Raw genomic sequence first — 23,811 nt, 5'->3', positions numbered from 1 at the left:
TCAAAGGCAAACTAGCTACAACGTGGAGGGGTTGGTTTTAAACCCAGGGTGGTTTGATTCCAAAGCCCACATTTCCCCTACTCTTCTGTGTTGCCTCTTAACCTTTGTTTTCACAATCCCCCAAATTTCAACTTACTAATAGATTAGCTCCAGGCCCAGGAGTAGCTGGAAAGCCCTCTGATTTCTCTCCTCTGCCTTTCTGGCTGAGAGCATGAACATGAGGACAGAAGGCCCAAGGCTGGCAGAGCAGACAGACAGAACCTGGGTCTTTGCTGCCACGGAGGATGCTGAGCCAATTCTGGACTGCCTTGTGGCAGATTATAAAGTAGCGGGAATAGCAAGGTCTCAGTTCTGTAAAGAAAGTATCTGTCCCCATATGAACAGGGACATTCATGTTTTCATGAGTGTTTATGAAAACAGAAGGTACATGTGTCTGAGACTGCTAGTTTTCCCCTAATATCTCCTGTCTGCTTTTTCGATCTGAGATTTATAGCTTAGCTCATGGTTGACCAACTGAAGACTCCATTTCTCAGGTTCCTTTGTCCCAGGTGTGACAGAGAATGAGATTCTAGACAATGTGATGGAGCAGACAGGAGTTTAGCAACTTCTGTGTGTGCTAAGTTGCTTCAGTCGTGTCTGACTGTGACGCCATGGTCTATAGCCCACCAGGCTGTCCTGTCCATGAGATTCTCCAGGCAAGAATCCTGGAGTGGGTTACCATTTCCTCCTCCAGGGGACCTTCCTGACCCAGGGACTGAACCGTGTCTTCTGCATCGGCAGGTGGGTTCTTTACCACTAGCGCCATGCCATGTGGGAAGCCCTAGGTATGTCCTTAAAGGGAATGAGGTTTGCTTCCCCCCTACCCCGACTTTCTTTCCTTCTGCTTCCTGGGATGTGCTTTTGGTCGAGGCCATCCCAGGCCAGGTGAGTGAACAATGGCAGAGTAACAAGACAGAAGGAGTCTGGGCCCCAGACTTTCACAGAGAAACCCTATGTTAGCTCTGGGTACCTCCATCCAAAGTACTAAACAAGATAAAAATAAATACCTAAACATCTGCCTTGTTTATGCCATTGTTTATTTGGATCTCTGTGTGGCTGAACCTATATCCTAATTACTAGAGACAGAGACATATCTGTATTCAAAGTGATTCTCACTGAGTGGTGAGAGTAAGTGTAGGTTTCACTGTTGTTTTAAAATTGCTGTTTACACGTGTTCCCCATCCTGAACCCTCCTCCCTCTTCCCTCCCCGTACTATCCCTCTGGGTCGTCTCAGTGCACCAGCCCCAAGCATCCAGTATCATGCATCGTGTACACCCGTGGCGGATTCATGTTGATGTATGGCAAAACCAATACAATACTGTAAAGTAATTAACCTCCAATTAAAATAAAAACATTTATATTTTAAAAATTGCTGTTTAGTTGCTAAGTTGTATCTGAGGGAAGCACTGTCTTAAGATACTATAGAATATTTTCTCAATTTTTTGACATACAACTGGATTATTTGTAAAGTTACATAAACACCGTAAAACAAAGTGCACTGCAGTTTGCAAAGCAAGTTCAAAGTCATGGCCTGGGAAGTGGGCAGGTTAGGCATGAGCAAAGCCATCACAGAGAGGGTGGGTGTTGCTGAAGCGGTCCAAGCAGGAAGCAGAAGGGCTGGGATGGAGCCCAGGTCCCCAACTGAGTTCCATCCGGCCCTGCACCCTGCTGCTATTCCACCCATGCACAGACGGGACTTACCTGTGCACGTTATTCCGTCTCCTTCATAGTTCAGGTTACATTCGCATGTATTGTTGGTCTTACAGGTAGCGTGAGCAGAACAAGGAGGCATGCACACGGGAGGCAAAGCTGCAAAGAAAGAAGTCATAATTCATCTCCCACTGTGATGTGAGGTGTTGGGATCCAGCTAAGGCATCTTCTGAGATGCCATCTGGTTGCCCCTGTGTTTCTAAAGTGCCCCCTTATAGCTGCAAGATGGATGGTAATGGGGTGATTTACTAAGGTCCCTCCCAGCCTGGGATTCTGAGATTCCAGAATTATTCTTTTGTATTAAGACTTTATTTCTGCCATGTTATCCAGATCAAAATGCAAAGATGTTAACCTTAGGGGCAACCAGTGAAAACTTTATACCTCAAAGTCTGCCATCAAGGATGAATTTTGCAGACTAGCTCTTTGGCCCTGAGAGCATGGGGTTCCAGAAGAGATGGTTAAAAATTGGAGCAGAAATTCCAGGGTCTTCTTTGTTGTTGTCTCCAACTCTTTGTGATGTCATGGACTGCAGCACGCCAGGCTTCCGTGTCCTTCACTATCTCCTGGAGTTTCCTTAAACACATATCTATTGAGTGGGTGATGCTATTCAACCATCGCATCCTCTGTCACTGCCTTTTCCTCCTGCCTTCAGTCTTTCCCAGCATCAGTGTCTTTTCCAGTGAGTCGGCTCTTCACATCAGGTGGCCAAAGTATTGGAGCTTCAGCTCCAGCATCAGTCCTTCCAAAGAATATTTCAGGACTGATTTCCTTTAAGACTGACTGGTTTGGTCTCCTTGCAGTCCAAGGGGCTCTCAAGAGTCTTCTCCAACACCACAGTTCAAAAACATCAATTCTTCGGCGTTCAGCCTTCTTTATGGTCCAACTCTCACATCCACACATGACTACTGGAAAAACCACAGCTCTGACAATACAGACCTTTGTTGGCAAAGTAATGTCTCTGCTTTTTAACATGCTAAGTTGGTCATAGCTTTTATTCCAAGGAGCAAGCGTCTTTTAATTTTATGGCTGCAGTTGCCATCTGCAGTGATTTTGGAGCCCAAGAAAATAAAGTCTCTCACTGTTTCCATTGTTTCCCCATCTCTTTGCCATGAAGTGATGGGACTGGATGCCATGATCTTCATCTTTTGAAAGTTGAGTTTTAAGCCAAGTTTTTTACTTTCCTCTTTCACCTTCATCAAGAGGCTCTTTAGTTCTTCTTTGCTTTCTGCCATAAGGGTGTGTCATCTGCGTATCTGAGGTTATTGACATTTCTCCTGGCAATCTTGATTCCCTCTTGTGCTTGATTCAGCCCAGCATTTTGCCTGATGCACTATGCATAGAAGTTAAATAAGCAGGGTGACAGTATACAGCCTTGATTTACTCCTTTCCTGATTTGGAACCAGTCCAATATTCCATGTCCGATTCTAACTGTGGCTTCCTGACCTGCATACAGATTTCTCAGGAGGCAGGTAAGGTGGTCCGGTATTCCCATCTCTTTAAGAAGTTTCCAGTTTGTTGTGATCCACACAGTCAAAGGCATTAGTGTAGTTAATGAAGCACAAGTAGATATTTTTCTGGGATTCTTTTATTTTTCTAAGCTTCAGTGGATGTTGGCAATTCTAACTCTGGTTCCTCTGCCTTTTCTAAATCCAGCTTGAACATCTGGAATTTTAAGAGCCTTCTTAGGGTACCGCTAATCTGGGGCTTTGGTGATTGAAAGGGGCTGCAGTATCCAGAGGCAGCATGAAGCCATGGGATGGTTAGGAGAGAAAGGGAGGCAGGAAAGCGGAGGAAGAAGGGGGAGGAGGATGGGGAGAAGCAGGGAGGGAAGGAGGGGGAGGGACTGAAGCTATGAGGACTGCCAGGATTCTGGCACTTTGGGTCGCTCTTACTCATAAGAAGAGCTCGGTCATGCCCTTCTGCCCTCCAGGGACGATGAAGTGACAACTTGCTCATCAGCCTTCACACCTGAGACCTTTTGACTGAAACACAGGGCTCAGGGTGCAAGGGAGAACTCAGAAAACTGACAGCTCAGTAAGGGTTGAGGTCATGACAATGGCAGTAACTGACGATGATACTGGCAGCTACTGTTCCTGAGTGCCCACATGCACTGGCGCTCCAAACCCATGACCCTGACCCTCACAACAATCCTTCCCTACAAGCCGTGCAAGAGGCTCTCTGTTTACGGACGAGTATATCAAGATTCCGAGAGGGTGGCTTTGCTGAGGCCATTTGTCTAGTACGTAGCAGAGTTCAGGGTCAGATCCCGGCCTCCACGGAATACTGTATTTTCCATGAAACCCTCCAACTCTGTGTCCACACACAACCAGACCTGGGCAGTGATCCTGAGGACCACTCCTGCCCAACAGTCCTTTGCTTGAGGTGGGTCCTTCTGTGACTGACAGGACTGCAGGGTGATTTCCTGGGTTTGAGTTCAATCTTTTCATCTAGTTTCCTCCGGGTCCCCAGACCTCCTGACCCCGGGGCTGCATAGCCATCTTTCCTCGTGGATAACTGAACCCCTGCTCAGCTGTGTTTTTCAGATGTCGCTCAGACCCCCACACTCAGTCGGCTGCTCTTGGCAAGGTCTGCTGCAGCGAGGGGCTACTGGCGGCCGACCACCCCCACAACAGACCTGTCTGGACGTCACAGAAGCGGCCCGTCCACCCCGTCTCGCAGAGGCACTCCCCAGAGCCTGTGATCCCGTCGTCGCACTGTCCATGGTCCGAGCAGCCACAAGCTGTAGAGCAAGTTGGAGTGTGGTCAGTTAGCAGGGATCTGGGATTGAAGTCCAATCTGCCAGCTCACTGGCCATGTGCTGGCTGTGTGGTCAGTGTGGGAGGCCCCATGCTTATCCACAGTCATTCATTCAAACTTACAAAATATAAACATACTCAGTGGCTACCATGAGGCATAGGCTACCAGGCAATGAGGTTACAGCGGAAAACATAAGACACAAGGTCCCTAATTCTCAGGGAGCTTACAGTCTAGGGGTAATGGGCTATTGAACATGTAATGATAAATATGTTGAGTGTTGTAAATTACAGAAGTAGAGGGTGTCATGAGGTATGGAATAGAACAGAAAGGGAAGGGAACCTTATCTGGGCCTCCTGACAGAAATCAATTTAAAAGTCAAAGCTTCAAGAAACATTCTTTCTGCTTCTGACAACCTCCAGCACCAACACCTTAGCCCAAGGCACGGCCATCTCCCACCTGGATTGGGGCAGTAGCATCCCCAAAGCTGGCCCTTCTTTTGCTCCTGCTTTCCCATGGTACTCTCTGCACAGGGCAGCTGGGGTGGCCCTTTCTGTTTAGGACACCCCTGCCCTTCACAATCCTTCACTGGCTGCCACTGCACTTGGATGAGATGCTGAAGATCTGTCTCTGGCCAAGCAGCCCCCATATTATCTGGCCCCTGGCGACCTTCTGAGCCCATCTCTGCGTTCTCTCTCTCTTCTTTGCCCACTCTGCTCAGCTACCTCGGCTGCTTGGCTGGGCCTTGCATGCCGAAACTTGTCCTACCTCAGGGCCTTCGCACTTGCCTCTCTTCCCACAAAGTCATTCCTTTAGTCTGCACTGTCCCACAGAGCAGCCAGTCATCACACATGGCTATTTAAATATAAACTAATTAAAATTAGCAAAAATCAGCCCCTCAGTCACAGATTCTGTGTGCTCGATATCCGCACATGGCTAGTGGCTTCCCCATGGCAGAGTTAGGCGGCATTTCCAGCATCACTGAAATCTGACTGGACAGAGCTATTATTGATAGCCCCACACCTGGCCCCCTCATCTCTGCTAGGTCTCTACTCAAGTATTTCGTGAGATGCTTTCTGGAGGAGTATTTCCTTCCTTGATCCCCTTCACCTGCTTCTTTCTCTTTGCACCTTTATGGCTACTTTTGTCTCTTCCCTTTGAGTGCAACTCCTTGAAAGCTGAGATGCTATCCCCTTCTCATACCCTGTTCCCCTACAATTTAGAACTATTCCTGGCTTTAGGCTCTTTGTGCCTCAGCTTCTCCATCTGTTAAGGAGAGATAATAATAGCTCCCACTTCAAAGGCTTGTTGTGAGGATGAGATGCTACAATATACCTGCCTGGCACATGGCAGGACCTCCATACATGTGAGCTACTGATACTAGGAAAGACTCAGCATATACATGGTAGTCGAATGACTGAATGAGCATTGGTTGGCTACAGCTTGCCTGGTTGGCTGCTGGGGATGTGAATTTCAATTTTATGGATGAGGCTCTTTCAGTGGATGGAAATTGGGAAAATGTCCAAGGAGGAAAAAATAGCAGGCAAATGGGAGGCTGGGAAAAAGAGGACGGATGCTTCTAGGTCAGGTGGATGGCATGCATCAGGGAAGGATGCACGCCCAGCTGATGACAGGTGAAAACTCAGTGGAGGGGATGCCACGTACGCTGACAGTCAGGCCCGAATCTCCCCGGCCAGCACAGCTCACATGCTGTCCCGTTGAAGCCGCTGTTGCATTTACACTGTCTGCTGGGCGAGTACTGATCCAGGCAGACACCCCGGTTATTACACGGGGTATCTGGGCCTCCAGGGCAGGCTGGAAGAGATGAAACAGCAGTGACTGAACAGTCTCCCCAGGCCCAGAGCAGCTCAGTGCCTTTGTAAATGTGCTGCTAACCTGACCTCAGCTGTGGGTTCTGTCCTCCAGTAGTCTAGGAGGTCTGCTGTCCTGGGGACACATCTATATAGTGTCACTGACTGTTTAGGGTAAGCCACTGGCTGAGAGTTTAAGCGTATCTGATAGGACTGGAAGGGTGATGTATTAAACTGTGTGCTGTATTTGGCGGTCAGGAGACCTGGATTTGGCAAAGAAACCGCCTGCCAATGCAGGAGACATCAGAGACGTGGATTTGATCCCGGGTCAGGATGATCCCCTGGAGGAGGAAATGGCAATGCATCTGAGTATTCTTGCCTGGAGAATCTCCAGGATGGGAGCCTGGTGTGCTACACAGTCCATGGGGTTGCAAAGAGTCGGACACATTCGAAGTGACTGAGCACACACGGGGACTTGGGCTTGCTGGTCTGGGCTGAATAATGAACTTGCTCTGAGCGTCAGTTCTCTTAACTCTAGAGGCTGGGGATGATGCCCACTTGCCCTATTCCATGTTGTGACTATGAGGATCAAATGAGATACTGTAACTGGCAGCATTTGAAAATATAAAGCACTGAACAAACATATGGGATGGCACCAACTTTGGTGAATGGTCTATGCTTTAGTGATGGAGAAGGGAGTGAAGGTTGAATAATTGTGTAGACACTCAGCCCAGAATTTTCTCAACTGGATTATGATAAATAAGTATGGTGGTGATTTAGTTGCTAAGTCGAGTCCAACTCTTTGCAACCCCATGGACTGTAGCCTGTTTATGGGATTTTCCAGGCAAGAACACTGGAGTGGATTGCCATCTTCCCCCAGGGATCTTCCCCCATCCAGAGACTGAGCCCACATCTTTTATGTCTGTATACAGGTCAGGAAGCAACAGTTAGAACTGGACATGGAGCAACAGACTGGCTCCAAATAGGAAAAGGAGTATGTCAAGGCTGTATATTGTCACCCTGCTTATTTAACTTCTATGCAGAGTACATCATGAGAAACCGGGGCTGGATGAAGCACAAGCTGGAATCAAGATTGCTGGGAGAAATATCAATAACCTCAGATATGCAGATGACACCACCCTTATGGCAGAAAGTGAAGAACTTAAGAGTCTCTTGATGAAAGTGAAAGAAGAGAGTGAAAAAGTTGGCTTAAAACTCAACATTAAGAAAACTAACATCATGGCATCTGGTCCCATCACTTCATGGCAAACAGATGGGGAAACAATAGAAACAGTGAGAGACTTTATTTTTGGGGGCTCCAAAACCACTGCACATAGTGACTGCAGCCATGAAATTAAAAGACACTTGCTACTTGGAAGAAAAGTTATGACCAACCTAGACAGCATATTAAAAGCAGAGGCATTACTTTACCAACAAAGTTCCATCTAGTCAAAGCTATGGTTTTTCCAGTAGTCATGTATGGATGTGAGAGTTGGACTATAAAGAAAGCTGAGAGCCAAAGAATTGATGCTTTCAAACTGTGGTGTTGAAGAGGACTGTTGAGAGTCCCTTGGACTGCAAGGAGATCCAACCATTCCATCCTAAAGGAAATCAGTCCTGAATATATTCAGAAGCAGAGACATTACTTTGCCGACTAATGTCTGTCTAGTCAAGGCTATGGTTTTTCCTGTGGTCACGTATGGATGTGAGAGTTGGACTGTGAAGAAGGCTGAGCACCGAAGAATTGATGCTTTTGAACTGTGGTGTTGGAGAAGACTCTTGAGGGTCCCTTGGACTGCAAGGAGATCCAACCAGTCCATTCGGAAGGAGATCAACCCTGGGATTTCTTTGGAAGGAATGGTGCTAAAGCTGAAACTCCAGTACTTTGGCCACCTCATGCGAAGAGTTGACTCATTGGAAAAGACTCTGATGCTGGGAGGGATTGGGGGCAGGAGAAGAAGGGGATGACCGAGGATGAGATGGCTGGATGGCATCACCGACTCGATGGACGTGAGTCTGAGTGAACTCCGGGAGATGGTGATGGACAGGGAGGCCTGGCGTGCTGCGATTCATGGGGTCACAAACAGTTGGACACGACTGAGCGATTGAACTGAACTGAACTGACTTATTGGAAGGACTGATGTTGAAGCTGAAACTCCAATACTTTGGCCACCTGATGTGAAGAACTGACTCATTGGAAAAGACCCTGATGCTGGGAAAGATTGAAGGCAGGAGGAGAAGGGGACGACAGAGGATGAGATGGCTGGATGGCATCACCAACTCAATGGACATGAGTTTGAGTGAACTCCGGGAGTTGGTGATGGACAATAACAGATGGATTCTTTACCACTGAGACACCAGGAAAGCCCATTGTACCGAAAATCATGGCTCCTGGAGACACAATGGGGGAACTTGGACTTGCTTCTTATCCAATGTGTACCTCCATTTTCTCATCTGTAAAATGGGGGTAACAATGGAAGCTGCCTCTTAGGGAGAGGTTCAGATGTATTGCCATATATGGGAAACTGTTTTGTTCTTTGGTCATTAAGTTGACTGACTAGACTAGCCTGTCAGGCTTCTCTGTCCATGGGATTTCCCAGGCAAGAATACTGGAGTGGATTGCCATTTCCTTCTCCAGGGGATCGTCCTGACCCAGGGATCGAACCTGCATCTCCTCCACTGGCAGGAAGATTCTTCACCACTGAGCCACCAGGGAAGCCCTGTATGGGGGTAGCACTCAATACATGTGTTCATTTAAAACAGTGCACGGTGGACAGGAAGTTCCATGGCATTCGCCATGCTGTCGCTGCTGCATTATTAGCTAGAAGCGGTTTCAGGAGCCCTTTCCTGAAAGGGCGAGGCTAGGGAGGAAGGGTGATGTTACACATCTTATAACAGGGGAGTTTTCGGGACATAATGGCCCACACATACCACATTGATATAGCACCCTGCCAAGGTGGATGTCCTTAGATGCATTTAAACTAGTGCGCTTAATCAGTATCATAGACTGGAATCAGTACCATCTCAAAAATAAAATATAGGGTTTCTAGCACCATGGGAAATGTCTTATTCTATAACATTAAGCAGAAAACACATGATTTACAACCTTTGCACAGCAGAATCTCAACTGTGTAAAAACCAAATATGATAAGAAAAAAAAAATGGAGAAGGAAAGCTACACAACTCTTCAGAATAATTGCTTTTGGATCTTTTCTTAGTAGAATCATTAAGAACAATATAGTCCCTTGCTCCCCGACCCCCGCCTTCCACTTGATACTTCTGGTACTTTCAAAGGCTCCACAGTGATTGTGCAATCATTTCAGAATCACAAGATAATAAGAGGCACTCTTACCCTGACAGTCTGGCCAGAAGTAGCCCTTGCAGCACTTGGGGAGCTGTATCACCAGAGTGCAAAGTTGTCTGCAGCCTTCCAGGTTCCTCTTGAAGGGCAAGTCGTACAGACACTTCCGCTTCTGGCCCTAAAGGAAGAGATCCAACCATCCCTCCACATTCCATCCCTGTACTTGAGCTCTTGGGCTCTAGTCTGCCCCCTAGTGGAAGATCCTAGGTACTGCCCAAGTAGAAAATGGGCCTCAAATGGCCATGAGCCCTGTGCAGGGAATTCTTTTCTCCGGGGCATAGAGAGGCAGATGAACGGCGTAGGGGGCAGAGGTGGAGTCCACGGAAAAAAGATTTTGCCCCATTTTAAGACAAAGGACTTGGGGGCCTTTAGAGCTGTTTGCAAAAGACGAGTTTACCTGGGGAGAAAGTGGGGAAAACGTAGCTTTCAATCCAGAGAGAGGTCTGGCAAGCCCCCAAGATCATCAGTAGAGAGGGTATGGGGTTACAGTTCATTTTTGTAGGGGTGTTTCTGTTAGAGGGGTTACTAGTAGGGTAGAAAGAGCTTGACTTTGGAGTAAGCGCTTAAACCAATATTTAACTAGTACTTACTATGTGCCAGGCTCTGTACGCACATTTGAAAAGTTACTTTCCTAATAATCACACACAGAACTATTATTAGCTCCATTGTGCAGGGGCAAAAGCATATAGATTAAGTGACTTGTCAAAGATCACCCACTGGAATTTGACCCCATAACTGTGGACTCCGAATTTCATTGTCTTAACCTTACTCTTACATTGTATTTTAGGCTCTAAGCCTAGCTTTGTTTCTTATAGCTGTGTGGCCTTGGGCTGATTGCTTACCCTCTCTGAGACTCATTTGTCATAAACTGTAGTAATATATTTTCCTGTATTATAATGGGAGCAGAGGATAATGTCAAAACAAAGAGTCCAACACAAAGCCAGGGACATAAGCAGCAACCAACTAAAGGCAACTATTATTTTCATAATTAGCATTATTTTTCTAACTCCTTCTAGGTCTTTAATCTCATGACTCTTCTAGATTTTAAAAGTGGGCTGACAGTTTCCCTGGGCTCAGAATGTTTACACTCTCATCCCATCGGCCTGATTGTTGAAAGAAAGACATGAATTAGTTACACACAGTTATAACACACCCACAGACGCACACAGATGTGCACACACCCATACCTATAAGGAAACTGGGGTCTAATAAAGAAACAAACCTATCACTCTCCAAACATTATCACTGTGTTCATAGTTACCTTTGGTTTAGTCCACTTGGGGCAACTGGGAGTAGAGATACAGTTTCCACAACTCCCCTAGTATGCAAGAAAAGAAACACTTAAAAGTCCAGAATATTAGGAAACAAAGCAAATGCCCCTGGTTATTGCTATGATTATTTGACTAAGAACTTAATCTTGGTTAAGGTTCAAGCTATGATTAAGAATATGAAAACAAATGCACTGCAATTTTGCCATAGAGAATTCTGAAGGTCTGTCTTGGATCTCAGCTCCTTGGTTTAGTTCTTTGAGGTGATAAGTTCCCTATCAGATGAAGGGGCACCAGGGCAGGGTCACACGGCACCCGGCACAGCAGCCATGGGGAATGTGGATACAAGTGTCAATTCCCTTAGAGATCAGCTGTGAAATGTTTGCGAATCACATTCTTTGATCCTTAGTCTTCTAATCTATAAAATAGGGATACTAATTCTTGCTATTGATTTTCAGGGGATTTGTGAGGAAAAATGATTAACTGAAAAAAAATGTGTGTATACATACTTTGGAAGTTAAGAAGTTAACAACTGTTTTTTCATCTCTTACTTTGGCTGATTGGTATTCTAGTAATCTAGGTATTTATCGAATGCCTATAAGTCACCTGGTATAGAAATCAACTGGTCACAGACTTTGCCATTTAAGTCACTTCATCTCTTTGAGACTCAATTTCCAAATTGACATAATGGAGTTGATGATCACTGCTTCTATCATTGGATAGGGGTAAGATGGGCATTGAGCAGAACAGTAGGCTCAAAGGTCATACTCAATAAATGGTACTGGATGGATGAATGAGTGTGAAATGCACAAGTGCCTCACACAGTGCAGGGCCCAGGACAAAGGCTCAATCAGTGTTAGTGCATGAACAAGTGAATGGAAGTATGGGCAGCATATATTAGATACTAGAACCATATGACATGGCCATTTTTGTAGTCATACTCTGTCAAACATGGCAGTTTCACATGGTTTATTCTGGCAGAGGCTCAAAAACTGCTTGTTGAATGGATAAGTGAATGACTGAGTGGATGGGTGGGTTTGAAAATGACTGGCAGAACAGGGCATACTGTTGCTCCCCAACAGCTGCTCACTTAATGGTGAGGGGATGAATGGGTGGGTGGATAAATGAGAATGGGCAAGGCCTGTACAGGACTGAATAGATGCTTGTTGATGGTGAATCTGAAAAGCCCTGTCCTGTGGCCTCCTGATCCCCTGGTTCCCATGTTCACTGGGGACCAGCCCTCTGAGTCTTCACAGCAGGGTCCACGCTAGGTCACAAGGGCTGTTTGTTGGCCCAAGGGTCTCTTTCTACAGTAGTGTTTCCAGGACTGACCGAGACATCGAAAGTGGTAAAAGTGTCGCAACGGCCCCCCAGGGTGGGGTCAATCAGTAGACAGTCGATACCATAGGCCACACCCAAGTCAAATAAGAGCTCCCGCTGCACAATTCTGCATGTTTGGCTGTTCAGGAAGAGGTCGCCCTGCGAGACAGGGAGAGAGAGAGGGTGAACAGTCAGTGATCCTCAGACTTCTCCTCTTCTCAGGCCATGGTATGTGGCCAGAACCTACCAGAATCAGAAAGAACTGATATGTATTGATATCAACGTCTACATCACAAATGCTTAGAATGTATTATACCCAAGTACTGTTCTTTGTGCTTTACCTATGCAAGTTCCTTCAGTCCTCATGGCCACCCTACCATGTGGCTACTATTGCCGGTGTTCTCATTTACAATGAACATGAGTTTGAGCAAATTCTGGAAATAGTGAAGGATAGAGGAGCCTAGTGTGCTGCAGTCCATGGGATCTCAAAGAGTCACACAACTTATTGACTGAACAAGAAGACATTGTCTAAATCATGCTCTAGATACATTATTTTGTTTAATTCTTGCAACAATCCTTGAGTATCCCTTCCTAAAGTCCACACAGCTAGTAAATTGATGGATATATTCCCCACCCCCACCCCTCAACAGGAAGCAAAATGCTTTTAGAAAGTTCCATGAAAAGAAAAAGACATCTCAGTAGTGTTTGATAGGACGCACACAGTGTGATTCAGTGGGAAGAACACTAGAAAACTGTAGTTGAATCCCTGCACTTTCACTCTTGCACTATACGAGTCAGTCCCTAAACTTCACTGAGGTTTAACTGTTTTCACCAGGTGGATAGGATTAGTGATTACATTGCATATAAAGTTTAACTAAATGGTACTCTGAATACAAAGTGCTCTGAAAGCCTTATTAGCACTCAGGATGCTGCTAAGTCGCTTCAGTCATGTCTGACTCTGTGTACCCACAAGGCTCCCCTGTCCCTGGGATTCTCCAGGCAAGAATACTGGAGTGGGTTGCCATTTCCTTCTCCAATGCATGAAAGTGAAAAATGAAAGTGAAGTCATTCAGTCATGTCCGACTCATAGTGACTCCATGGACAGCAGCCTACCAGGCTCCTGGTCCGTGGGATTTTCCAGGCAAGAGTACTGGAGTGGGGTGCCATCGCCTTCTCCGAGCACTCAGGATGAACAGTTGACATTCTTCTTTTGATAAGTGCCCAGTTCCTATGGAGATAGTATAGCTGATCTCAAGAGTATAAGTACATTGGGATAACTTTCCAGAAGTTGGGGTGTAAAGATGTTAACACTCTTTGGATTCAGGAACAAATTTAATGCCATTCCAATCCAATCATCAAGAGGGATTCTTGCTTGTCAGATGTAAACAAAATGTTGTCTGAGACTTCTCTGAAGGCTCCCTGAAGGTAACCGACTCAGTTTGGAGGTAAATCACTTTTTCACTTTCTGCTGCTTAGAAAGTAAGTGTGATGGCTGGACCTCCAGCAGTCATGTTGGACCTTGAGGTGACTGTGAGGCTAGAAATACATGCTACAGAGCAGAAAGACAGAAGGAGCTCCCTCAGTGAGCTATCATACTAACTCTGGATTGGCTACTTGTAGTCTTTTTTTTTTTTAAAGAGAGCTAAACCCTTATATATTTAAGCCACTGTCATTTTCCATTAAATATAAGATACAGGGTGTAGCTACTACTATCCCACCAAATCTACTTATCATGTGGAATTACAGGAAGGTAATATTGTCAGGAACTAGCCAAAGAAGGTGAAAATTGAAAATTTTCTCTCTGTTTGCTGATCTAGGTAGATATGGCCCAGAGCTGGCCCTGACTGCCAAGAGAGGGCTGGAGGGGAGGCTGCAGAGGGGCCAGGAAGGAAGGGAAAGCAATGACTGCATTCTTTCTTGTTTCAGGGAAGTATCTCACACTGGAAAATAAATCTTCTGAAAAATCAACCAGAAGCTACTTTCTACAAGTGTAAGGGGGGCTCCCTGACACCTGGTGAGGGCTTGGGCTGGCCAGGATTCATCAGGGTTTTCATATTCACTTATTCAGGGGATATAGTCATGAAAGCAGTGAGAGAAAGAACTTGCTACCAATGTGGGAAAAAATGAAACATCTCCTGGAAGTGGCAATGGTTGGGGCATGCATTCTCTGCCCCTGCCCCCGCTCTGGGTGACAATACTCACGATGTCACTGCCAGCTCCACACTTCACACTCAGCTCAGAACCTTGCAGGGTCTTCCAGGTAGCAGATCTGGGGAGATCAACTGCCAAGACCTGTAGGAGTGATGGGATCACATTAATACCCTGAATCTGGGTTGAAGAAGGAGCTTTGCTAACAAACCAAATTTAGATGCAAGATTTTTTTTTTCTGAGTTCTAATAATTCCAGCTTCAAAATGACAGTAGACAGAATCAAAAGGAAGAATAAGTGTGGATTCTCTAGGAAGTTGGCCTTTTTTTCTGTAGGAAAGTCTCCAGCTTGTTTCAGTCACCCTTCCTTCCCCTTCTGTGTTCAGGAGTCCATGGAAGATGCTGTGTTGCTGCACGAAGCCTGCGGCAGACCAGGGTTAGGGAAACTGCATTAGGGCACCGTGATGGGTTGAACTGTGACCCCTCAAAAGTTTCCTGAAGCTAGGTCCCCATTACCTCAAAATGTGATCTTCCTTGGAAATGAGATCATTGCAGATGTAATTGGTTGAGATGAGGTCACATTAGAGTAGAGAGAGTGTTAGTCACTCAGTCGTGTCCGACTCTCTGCGGCCCCATGGACTGTAGCCTGCCAGGCTTCTATGTCCCTGGAATTCTCCAGGCAAGAATACTGGAGTGGGTAGCCATTCCCTTCTCCAGGGGATCTTCTTGATCCAGGGATCGAACCCAGATCTCCTGCATTACAGGCAGATTCTTTAATGTCTGAGCCACCAGGGAAGCCCGTACCAGAGTAGTTGAGTTGAAGTCGCTCAGTCGTGTCTGACTCTTTGCGACCCTGTGGACTGTAGCCTACCAGGTTCCTCCATCCATGGGATTCTCCAGGCAAGAATACTGGAGTGGGTTGCCATTTCCTTCTCCAGGGGATCCTCCCGACCCAGGGATCGAACCCAGGTCTCCCGCATTGGAGGCAGACGCTTTAACCTCTGAGCCACCAGAGTAGAGTGGGCCCTTAATCCAAAAAGATTGGTGTCATCTTAAGAAGAAGAGAGAAGAGGAGAGTGCCATGTGAAGACACAGAAACACAGAGGGAGAGGACAGCCAGCCATGTGACAACAGAAGCAGAGACTGGAGGGATGTAGCTACAAGCCTGGGGTGCCGAGGATGTCTGGACACCACCAGAAGCCAGGAAGAAGGCAGGCAACAGCCTCTCCCTCAGGAATTCCAGCAGAAACAACCTTATCAACACCTTGATCTCAGACTTCCAGTCCCCAGAACTCTGAGGGGATTTATTTCTACTGTTTCAAGTCACCCAGTTTGTGGTCATTGGTTATGGCAGCCTAGGAAACTAACACAGGACCTACAAATTAACCCAAGTGAGGACAGCAGGCCGTCTTGAATTAGATGTCTTACTCCTCGGGGGAAACGGTCCTGGTGGAGGATTCAGAGGGACAGGGTTTTAGCAAGAGCTGCCATGTTCCCACAGAATCCTGCTTCCCTAATCGCAGTAGATTGGTACACGAGCCAACAACTGGTCGCAGCTGGATGAATCCGTCCTTTGCCTGGAAACCCTGGAATTGGGGGAGAAAGAGTCCATCTGGGAGAAACTTGGGAACTGTCAAGAGACACTTTGCCTTGTGAACTAGGGAAGGGAGGGAGCTGGTCTGCGGCAGAAGAGGGGAAGGATGCTTTTGAGTATTGGTTAAAGTTAGGGGAAATAGAGCAATGGCGGGGGAGAAACAGAACCGGATGAGCTGTACTCCTGTGGCCAGTTCCCCACAGCAGCCAGAGGAGGACACAGCGGGGGCAGGGGATGCTCAGACCTCCCAACACCACGGGGGCTGAGAGGTAAAGACAATTCCTGGATTTGATCACCTCGAGGCCAACCTTGCCGTTCCCGTCTGTGTGAAAACAGAATACCTTGGCGTCTCGGATCACATGGAACTTCAAGTACTCCTTCAGCTTGTCCTTGTTGTCTTGGTTGAACAGGAAATCCTGTTGTTCACGGGGCAGGGCTTGGAGAGCTTGGTCACTGGGCCAGAAAAGTGTGACTGGGGTGTGGATGGGGTTTGTGATGACGCTCAGCAAGCCGGAGTCCTGAAACACAAGGAGTTGGTCAGGTGCGACCCAAAGCCCAGCCAAGAAGCCCTGGCTCTGGAACCCAAGGGCCAGAGCAAAAGCCAGCCTGGGGCCCTCTCTGTGCCCGCCGCCATGGGGCTTCTCAGGCCTTCGGCTAGTTTAAGCGAGATTCAGCCTGAAACTGGAGGCCTTCTTCACACTCCTGTCATTCTGACTCTGATTTTCTTAGAAAGTAAAACAGAAAAGCCAATTCTGGGCTTTGTTAATAGGGAAACACACTTTAGCAAGACTCTTTTTTCGCCACTACTCTCGTCCAAACATTTTAATTTCTGGAAGACCCACGTAGCACTTTCCCCATATTTCCTTTAAAAATGTGAAACCTATACAATATTGAGATACTTGTATCTATTTAGAGGATTTCTAGATCACATAGACTCAAAAAAGAAATTGCCAGGTGACTGGCAAAGAATCATTCTGAGAATCTTCTACATTTTTTCTTGTACATCATACACATTTTTCCTTGTAGTTTTCCCAATGACCCTATGAAGTGCTTTATGATCCCCTCTTTTTGAGACCCAGAGAGCCTTTTAACTTGCTATAAAAGCTTGTGTTCAAGCAGACCCGATGTCCAGGGGTGGGGGCACTAGAAGGTTTAGGGAGTGGGTGGGTAGGCAAAGATACTGGTCTGTAACACCACTGGAGAGTCTTATTATGAGCACCTTGCAATCTCCTTTTCTAAAAAGCTCCCCAGAGAGTCCAAGCCCCAGACCCCTTTGGAAATTGCTGGTCTGCACAGAGGTTTGCAGTCTGTGCTATGGGGACCCTAGGGTTCTTAGAGACCTCCTGAGACTGCTGGGGTAAGTGGTGGAGGAGGTCGTGGAAGAACCTGCTCCTTCCTGATTATTCTCTGAAATCTTTGAACAAGAAGTTTCTCTACACAATTCGTGGGACTTGTCTCTGATGTCAGAAAAATGTGGTTTGAAATGTAATTTCTGCCTGTCTAATGGGCAGAGATTTCCCATCTTTGCCTCTCAGCTTCCCCATCTCAGTAAAGGGGGTGATCATTCCAGACATGAAGCCCCTCTTTTAGGAATGGGCACATCCTAATTCCTTTTCCTCACTCTAGCCTCAAATACTTTAACTTCCAACTCAGCGAGGAAACATTTGGGGGATGGAGTGGCAGAGCATGACTTTGTTCTCCAGAACATTAGACTTCCTTAAAACCCCACAACAGCTGGCTAGTGCCGCAAACAAAAACTACGTAACAGACAAAAAACCAAACCCCGTTAGGTAGGTTACACCCTCCGAGGCAACTTTTCTCCAAGGCTTTTACCTGAATCAAGTTGCTAAATTTGCCATAGCCGTGGTTCATGGCCACTGTCGTAAGATTTTGCTGCAAAGATAGTAAGAATGGGAATGAAACTTTTATTCGTACAGTTCACAAAGCACTTTAACAAAAGCTCAACTGAATAAAATGAGGGGAAGATAACAGGAGGCTCTGTAGGTTGTACGCTTGCCTTTCCGTATCACAGGGGCTGGATGGCTACGCACTACGTTTTCCCAGACTGCCCTGCAGCTAGAGTCCCACATGTGGTATGGGATCCCCCAAGCAGAAGTGCATGTGCAAAACTTATAGGCAGAAAGACACGACACGAGGAGGTGGTGGCTGCTAGCAGGGCTATTAGATGTCCTGATGGTCACAGGGCTGGAGGCATGTGGTGTGCAGACTCTTGTCTCCTAGTGATGGGGCCAGAGACAGAGGGCACGGGCAGAGCTGGTTCTGAACGGCCCTGTGGGGGAGTCAGGTGTCCTCCCTTCACAAGTGCCCCGGCTGCTTTGTCCCCAGCTGTGTAGTGTCTGAATTAGGCTCTCTTGCTTTCCAAGAGATTTGGTGATATACTTAACATCCTTAGAAACTCCTTTCTATTTAAATGAGATACAGTGGATTCAGCTGTCTGCAATGAGAACCCAACACTAATAAGTAACAAAAAAGTTGAAAGTGTCTTTTCTGTCCATTGAGAAAATGTTTACTTCCCTGGTGGCTCAGACGGTAAAGCATCTCTCTACAATGTGGGAGACTTGGGTTCGATCCCTGGGTCGGGAAGATTCCCTGGAGAAGGAAATGGCAACCCACTCCAGTACTCTTGCCTGGAGAATCCCACGAACGGAGGAGCTTGGTGCAGGCCACTGTCCATGGGGTCGCAAAGAGTCGGGCATGACTGAGCGACTTCACTTTCACTTTCACTTTCACTTTCTTAGTTTTAATGGTATCTGTCTGTCTATCTGTCTGTCTACCTATGTGCCTACCTACCTGTGGCTCATCTATCTATCATCTCTCTCATCATCGTTATCATCCATCTATGTAATTTCTCCATCTTCCAAATCTATGCACAACCTGCCCTTGTGGAAACTAAGGAATAATTTACAAAATCCATTCAACTATTTAAAATAGTCTTTCACCTATTTACTTCTTACTAGGAATAGTACTGTGAAGAAAGCTGAGAGCCAAAGAATTGATGCTTTTGAACTGTGGTGTTGGAGAAGACTCTTGAGAGTCCCTTGGACTGCAAGGAGATCCAACCAGTCCATTCTAAAGGAGATCAGTCCTCGGTGTTCTTTGGAGGGAATGATGCTAAAACTGAAACTCCAACACTTTGGCCACCTCATGCAAAAAGTTGACTCATTGGTAAAGACTCTGATGCTGCGAGGGACTGGGGGCAGGAGGAGAAGGGGACGACAGAGGATCAGATGGCTGGATGGCATCACGGACTCAATGGACGTGAGTTTGAGTGAACTCTGGGAGTTGGTGATGGACAGGGAGGCCTGGCGTGCTGCGATTCATGGAGTCGCAAAGAGTCGGACACGACTGAGCGACTGAAATGAACTGAGGAATAGTATTTCTTATGGGCTTCTCAGGTGACTCTACTGGTAAAGAACCTGCCTGCCAATGCAGGAGACATAAAAGACTCAGGCTCGATTCCTGGTTTGAGAAGATCCCCTGGAGGAGGGCATGGCAACCCACTCCAGAATTCTTGCCTGGAGAATCCCATGGACAGAGGAGCCTGGCGGGCTACAGTTCATAGGGTTGCAAAGAGTTGGATATGACTGAAGTGACTTAGCATGCACGCAAGAACAGTATTAATGAGATTTTGTTTTTTGGGGGGGTAGCGTGACATGTGGCTTGTGGGATCTTATTTCTCTGACTAGGGATCGAAGCCAGCATCTCCTTCTGTGAAAGTGCAGAGTCTTAACCACTAAACTGCCAAGGAAGCCCCAGTGAGGTTTTTAATAGTAACTTGAGACTGAAGCAGCAAAATTTAACTGTCTTGAACAATGCCTCAAAAGCAGGACTGAGATAATAAATTACATCTTATGAGTCACTCCATGCTGAGAATCTGACAATGAGTTCACCCACCAGAATTGTTCCAGAGGCATCTCTAGGGGTGATAAGCAAGTTTTGGGGAGACAGCAGTTTATCTATGATGTGGATGATTCCGTTTGTACAGATGATATCACTGGATATGATCCTGGCTTTATTATTTATCAACACCATGTCCTGAAATCAACCAAAAAAGAAAAAAGAGGAAATGGGCACAAAGAGAAATAGACACAAAATCACTTCTTGCAAAATATTCTGTGAACATATTAAATCATGACAGTGAATGTTCAAGTAGAGCTGTGAGCAAAATCTGAAGATCCAAATTACTTAAGCATATATCAAGAATATAATTTTCACTGGGAGAAGTTAATAGCAAATAATCTCCAGTACTTTGGCCACCTGATGCGAAGAGCCAACTCATTGGAAAAGACCATGATGCTGGTAAAGATGGAGGGCAGGAAGAGAAGTGGGTGATGGGATGAGATGGTTGGACGGCATCACTGACTCAATGGACATGAGTCTGAGCAAACTCTGGGAGACAGTGAAGGACAGGGAAGCCTGGCATACTGCAATCCATGGGGTTGCAAAGAGTCAGACACAACTCAGCGACTGAATAATTAACCAAAACAGTTATTTCACTGTGATTCTCCAATATGAAATAATAAGCTGATCAAAATTGGCTTCTCTTTCAGATGTCTTCTCTAGCAACCCCTCTTCTGATCCCACCACATACTTTTTCCCTTTGTCATGAATTCCATAGTTACCATGTGTTTCTTTTTGTGGTGAGGGAAGGCATCAGTATGGTCAAGGATTTGAACAAAAGCTTTCATCCCTCCCCAGCTACTGGTGAAAGCAGTTCTCTTGACCATCTGAAGCTGCCTTGCCTCTGAGTTTCAATTCCAGCTCTAATATTAATATTTACTTGCTGTGAGACCTTGGAAAAGCTACTTAACCTGAGTTCAGTTTCCTAATTTTTAAATTGAGGAAAATAATAATATCTACATTATGGGATTCTGAGGATTAAATCAGTTAGTACATATCCCCAGTGGCTCAGGGATAAAGAATCTGTCTGCAGTGCAGGAGTCATAGGAGACACAGGTTTGATTCTTGGGTGGGAAGATCCCCTGGAGGAGGGCATGGCAACCCACTCCAGTATTGTTGCCTGGAAAATCGCATGGTCAGAGGGGTCTGGCAGGCTACAGTCCGTGTGTCTCAAAGAGTCGGACATGACTGAAGTGACTTAGCACACACACATCAGACACTTAGGACAGTAGCCGGCATAGAGCAGTCATTCCCACATGCGTTAGTTGTTATTATTATTACTCTTATTGCTCTAAAGAAGAGGAAGGAGAGAGGGCCCAAGGAAAATGAGCACCTTCCTGAAGTGGCTTCCCCTACCTGAGACACGGAGATGACAAGTGACTCCCCTTGGAGAGAAGTAGCATTTGGGGTCAATTTCAGGTTTTCCAGAAGCAGCTGGTGGCAGGCGATCACGTGATACCGAAGAATCTGGGGCATCAGGCCCCCTTTGTCCCAGTCCTTAATCTGCAATAGATCCGAGGGTTCCAGCCAGAGCTAGCAGCCCTCTGGTTGGAAACATTCAATAAATGCTTGCTACATTATTACATATTAATGGATAATCCAGCATGAAGAGTCCAAGTGAATGTTAGACAGTAAAGCCTCTGATAAATTCTGCAAGAAAAGAACCTATTTATATCCCATTAATCTAGCATTCCTTTTTTTTTTTTGGAGGGGTATCTATCAGGGTTTAAATTATTTAAGAATGGTTGGTCTTTCCCAACCTCCTACCCTATTTAGGGATGTCCTCTAGAAGTCTCTGCTAGTGGTGACCCCAAATCCCCTTGAATGCTTCTCCTGATGGGGGTTCCCACACTGACAGGCAACCCCTTTCATTGCTGGTCACCTCCAGCTGATTCTAAATCTCCTGTTTAGAAATGTTTTTCGTGTTGGTTCCAGGGTAATGCCCAAAGATTGTGTTCCAGTCCCAAAGCTCTTCTACCTACCTGACTCTAGCTTCATGCTTACCTGGGATTCCTCATCAAAGGCTGCAGATAAAGGTGCCAGGACGGTGAAGGGGCCAGGGCCAATCAGGTCTCGCACAGAATGTTCCTGTGGGGAAGGCAAGTGGGGGCCACATGCCATGTATTGGGTTGGCCAAAAAGTTCATTCAAGCTTTTTTGTACCGTCGTATGGAAAAACCCAAATGAACTTTTCGGCCAACCCAATACCTAACATAAGTAAAAGCAGGGGCTCAGGCAAATAACAGAGAGAGAGTACACGATGGCAGAGGGGAGAGAAAAACTGAATGGGGAGACTTGTGTTTCATTTAGCCTTAGATTCAGAATCACCCACTTCCTTAGACATGGAAATAATGTTCATTTTTATCTGGTTGTAGAATGACATACGTTGACTGGTATGAAAGATTTGAAAATAAAGTATAAAAAAGAAAATAACTACCCATAATCCCACCACCTAGAAAGTTGCCTGTTATTTCCAGATAACTTTTTGCCAGTGTGTCTCTTTCACACACTAAATGTTTTCTATGGTTGAGATAAGAATGCAAATGTAAGTAATATGACAATTTACTCAACTGTTCTGTGTTCTTGCCAAGGCTGAGGACCTATGGTTACTTATATTTTCTTCTAGATTTTACTCTTCTAGATTTTTATTCTTTTTCTTGAATATCTCTGGACTGTATTCTGATGTATGAGAAGCAGAAAGATTTAACTTAATATTTTCACCCAAAGAGTTAGCTGATTGCCCTAGTAATGCTTCTTGTCTCAACGGGTTGGATGGCAGTTTTTTCATAAAATACATTTTCACATGTGCAACGGGCAAAGGCAACCTTTATTCCACTCGTGTGCTGTCCACCTGGGGCCTGAGAAATTCACAAATGACCAACACAGAGAGTATTGCAGAAATGTAGTTTCCAGGACTGTCTTCTATCTTTACCTACTCCAGATGTTACAGATTTAATCTCATATCTTTAACCCACACCAGGGGTTTGAGACTCAATTCTTCTAGTTTGACATACATACACATTCTTACCAGCAACTGGAAGTAAAACTGAGATGTTTTTGGATTCTTGGGAAGCTCCTGGAAACAAAGACAAAAAGGTCCACTTAATGGCTGTGAATCAAACACAAGAACAATAGAGGGTTATCACAGGGCAATTTCTCCAAGATTGAGAGAATCTACCATCTTTTTAGAGCTTAACAGGTGGCTCAGTGGTAAAGACTTTGCCTGCCAATGTAGGAGATGTGGGTTCGATCCCTGGGTTGGGAAGATACCTTGGAGTAGGAAATGGCAACCTACTTCAGTATTCTTGCTTGGGAAATCCCAGGAACAGAGGAGCCTGCTTATGGGCTACAGTCCATGGGGTCGCAAAGAGTCTGACATAACTGAGTGACTGAGCATGCACGAATGCACTGCCAGGGCAGGCCTCTTAAACAAGTCTCACCTGTAGGCTCGTGACTGATGTTCAGAATGACAGTGTGGATATACTGTGAGTTCTCAAAGCTTCCTGGAGTCACCATCTGATTTACCATGGAGAGGTTCAGCCAGTTATAGAAGTACCTGAACTTTAAGAGCATTTCTGAAAGTTCAAGTATTAGAAAAATCTGTCATAGGTTTATGGCAGATTTATTTTCTCTACTAACAAGAATATTTGAATCAGCCAGAATGCTCTGATCCCTCTTTAAACCAAATAACAGGATGTTCATTTTATAATAGGTAGACGTCTACAGGTATCACATCCAAGCATCTCTCCACCAAGTACAGATGCTCAGGTATGTTCACACACACACACACACACACCAACAGCCTACATCATGGTCATGCGTTTGAGTTACTGTGTACTCTGTGCCTGCTACACACGTTGTCTCATTGAAATCCTATAACAACTCG

The 23,811-nt window shown here is 45.9% G+C and overlaps 1 protein-coding gene across 2 annotated transcripts in view; it reads right to left on the bottom strand.

Moving 5' to 3' along the window:
- STAB2 (stabilin 2) overlaps positions 1-23,811 on the bottom strand; it is a 173,283-nt gene that overhangs the window by 22,212 nt on the left and 127,260 nt on the right. For both annotated transcript variants that reach the window (XM_068971626.1, XM_068971627.1), the window contains 13 exons: positions 22,954-23,001; positions 21,931-22,014; positions 21,283-21,429; positions 19,921-20,061; positions 17,839-17,898; positions 16,347-16,523; positions 14,467-14,556; positions 12,277-12,423; positions 10,938-10,994; positions 9,668-9,794; positions 6,170-6,319; positions 4,386-4,490; positions 1,742-1,849 (listed from right to left, as the gene is read on the bottom strand). In XM_068971626.1, coding sequence (XP_068827727.1) covers positions 1,742-1,849; positions 4,386-4,490; positions 6,170-6,319; positions 9,668-9,794; positions 10,938-10,994; positions 12,277-12,423; positions 14,467-14,556; positions 16,347-16,523; positions 17,839-17,898; positions 19,921-20,061; positions 21,283-21,429; positions 21,931-22,014; positions 22,954-23,001 — 1,441 coding nt within the window. The remainder of the gene's footprint in view (positions 1-1,741; positions 1,850-4,385; positions 4,491-6,169; positions 6,320-9,667; positions 9,795-10,937; positions 10,995-12,276; positions 12,424-14,466; positions 14,557-16,346; positions 16,524-17,838; positions 17,899-19,920; positions 20,062-21,282; positions 21,430-21,930; positions 22,015-22,953; positions 23,002-23,811) is intronic.

This window comes from Capricornis sumatraensis, chromosome 4, assembly GCF_032405125.1.
Source record: "Capricornis sumatraensis isolate serow.1 chromosome 4, serow.2, whole genome shotgun sequence".
Lineage (NCBI taxonomy): Eukaryota > Metazoa > Chordata > Mammalia > Artiodactyla > Bovidae > Capricornis > Capricornis sumatraensis.
Note: the sequence above shows the minus strand (reverse complement) of the source record. Positions and strands in the feature narration are given on the sequence as shown.